Here is a 1,364-nt window from a genome sequence, read left to right on the forward strand (position 1 = left end):
CCAACTGGAAACAATGTGTGTGGAAATCAGACAGCGGTGCTGATAACGGAAAGATTAAGGTAAACAAGAAAGGCACTAAAAGCTAAACAAGAACTATTTATAAGTACCACAGATGATGTTCATAGGTGGAAAGAGATCGAAAATCCATTCTTCTAAGATAAATTTTAAAGTACAGCTATGACCACAACCTCATTGTCTTAGCCTTCATCCCCAATCAACCTTTCTACAGCTGGCCGGTATTAATTTTTGTAGAAAAATTTGAAACAGCAAACTGATCCTTAGGGCAAGGCGATGAAGAAGTACACAAAAGAATAATACAAAAATATAGATTTAAACAAACTGCTCAATATTTCGGTTTGAAAACAAACCTTCTTTAAGGGCTAAAAGAAAATAAATCTTAAAGGTCCTCACAAATAAGAATTTGAAAATGTGACAATAAAAGCAGTGGATTGTTATTGGTATAGGAGACTAAGTGGTATCATATATCAGTGAGCTTCGCCGCGTCTATTTATTCCTAGAGGAAATAATGTGTTCCCTTTGTGTATTAAATGAGCTTCTCGAGCCTTTCCCACTGCGTCACAGTTGTACTGATCCAGGTCTACAACTGGTAGATCCGGCACCACTTAATATTTGTTTGTTGCTGTGGACTTCCTGATATTTTATATATTGATTTTTGTGTTAATTAGCATTATTAGAGTTGCGGACATTTTAATCGTTTTTTTTTTTCGTAGGACTGTGCTTTTAACAAGTTGAAATCGGACACAGCCCTCAAAGTCTCTTTCCAGGATAACATGAGTATTTATGGCGATGCTAGGTGTAATCGGTGGTATTTCAAGTTCAATGGAAACGAATGCAGTGGACCAATGACGATTGAGGCCGCTGTTTACAACGACTGGTCATCTGGGAACCATTATTTGTATCATCATCGGTCATTTGAGGGGTACTGTGAAAACATCCCACAAGGAGCAGTTAGAGTGGAATTATGGGCAGGAAAGTGTAGTGGCAGCACCTTGGGTAATGCTTACACTGGTTGGAATTCAGTGTCCCGAATAATGATAGAAGAAGTATCTAGGTCCCAGTCCTAATAAGGGCGTCTCCTTCCTTTCCGTGGTTTCCAAAAGATTAGCTTTCCAAGTGGTTTCTTCGTGCGAGGACTGAATATTGTGTGAGTGTGTGTTAAGAAAACCATATACAAATATAGACTGAAAATATAACGCGTGCAGAGGCAATTTGATTTAACGTAAGCTTCGCCGACTCAAGAGTATTAGCCAGCCAAACGTCAATGGCCGTTTTTATACTTGAGGACGCATTATTTGTCAAGACGGATAATGCGTCTATGGCCGTTTTTATACTAAGGACGTATT

The 1,364-nt window shown here is 38.7% G+C and overlaps 1 protein-coding gene across 1 annotated transcript in view; it reads left to right on the forward strand.

Annotated features, from left to right (window-relative positions):
- LOC140930819 (uncharacterized) overlaps positions 1-1,364 on the forward strand; it is a 14,665-nt gene extending 13,301 nt beyond the window's left edge. Inside the window, exons 2-3 of the mRNA XM_073380532.1 lie at positions 1-59; positions 732-1,364. The exon at positions 1-59 is cut by the window's left edge and continues 340 nt beyond it. Of these exons, the coding sequence (XP_073236633.1) occupies positions 1-59; positions 732-1,085 (413 nt within the window). The 3' untranslated portion in view covers positions 1,086-1,364. The remainder of the gene's footprint in view (positions 60-731) is intronic.

The sequence above is a fragment of the Porites lutea genome, chromosome 3 (genome assembly GCF_958299795.1).
Source record: "Porites lutea chromosome 3, jaPorLute2.1, whole genome shotgun sequence".
Taxonomy (NCBI): domain Eukaryota; kingdom Metazoa; phylum Cnidaria; class Anthozoa; order Scleractinia; family Poritidae; genus Porites; species Porites lutea.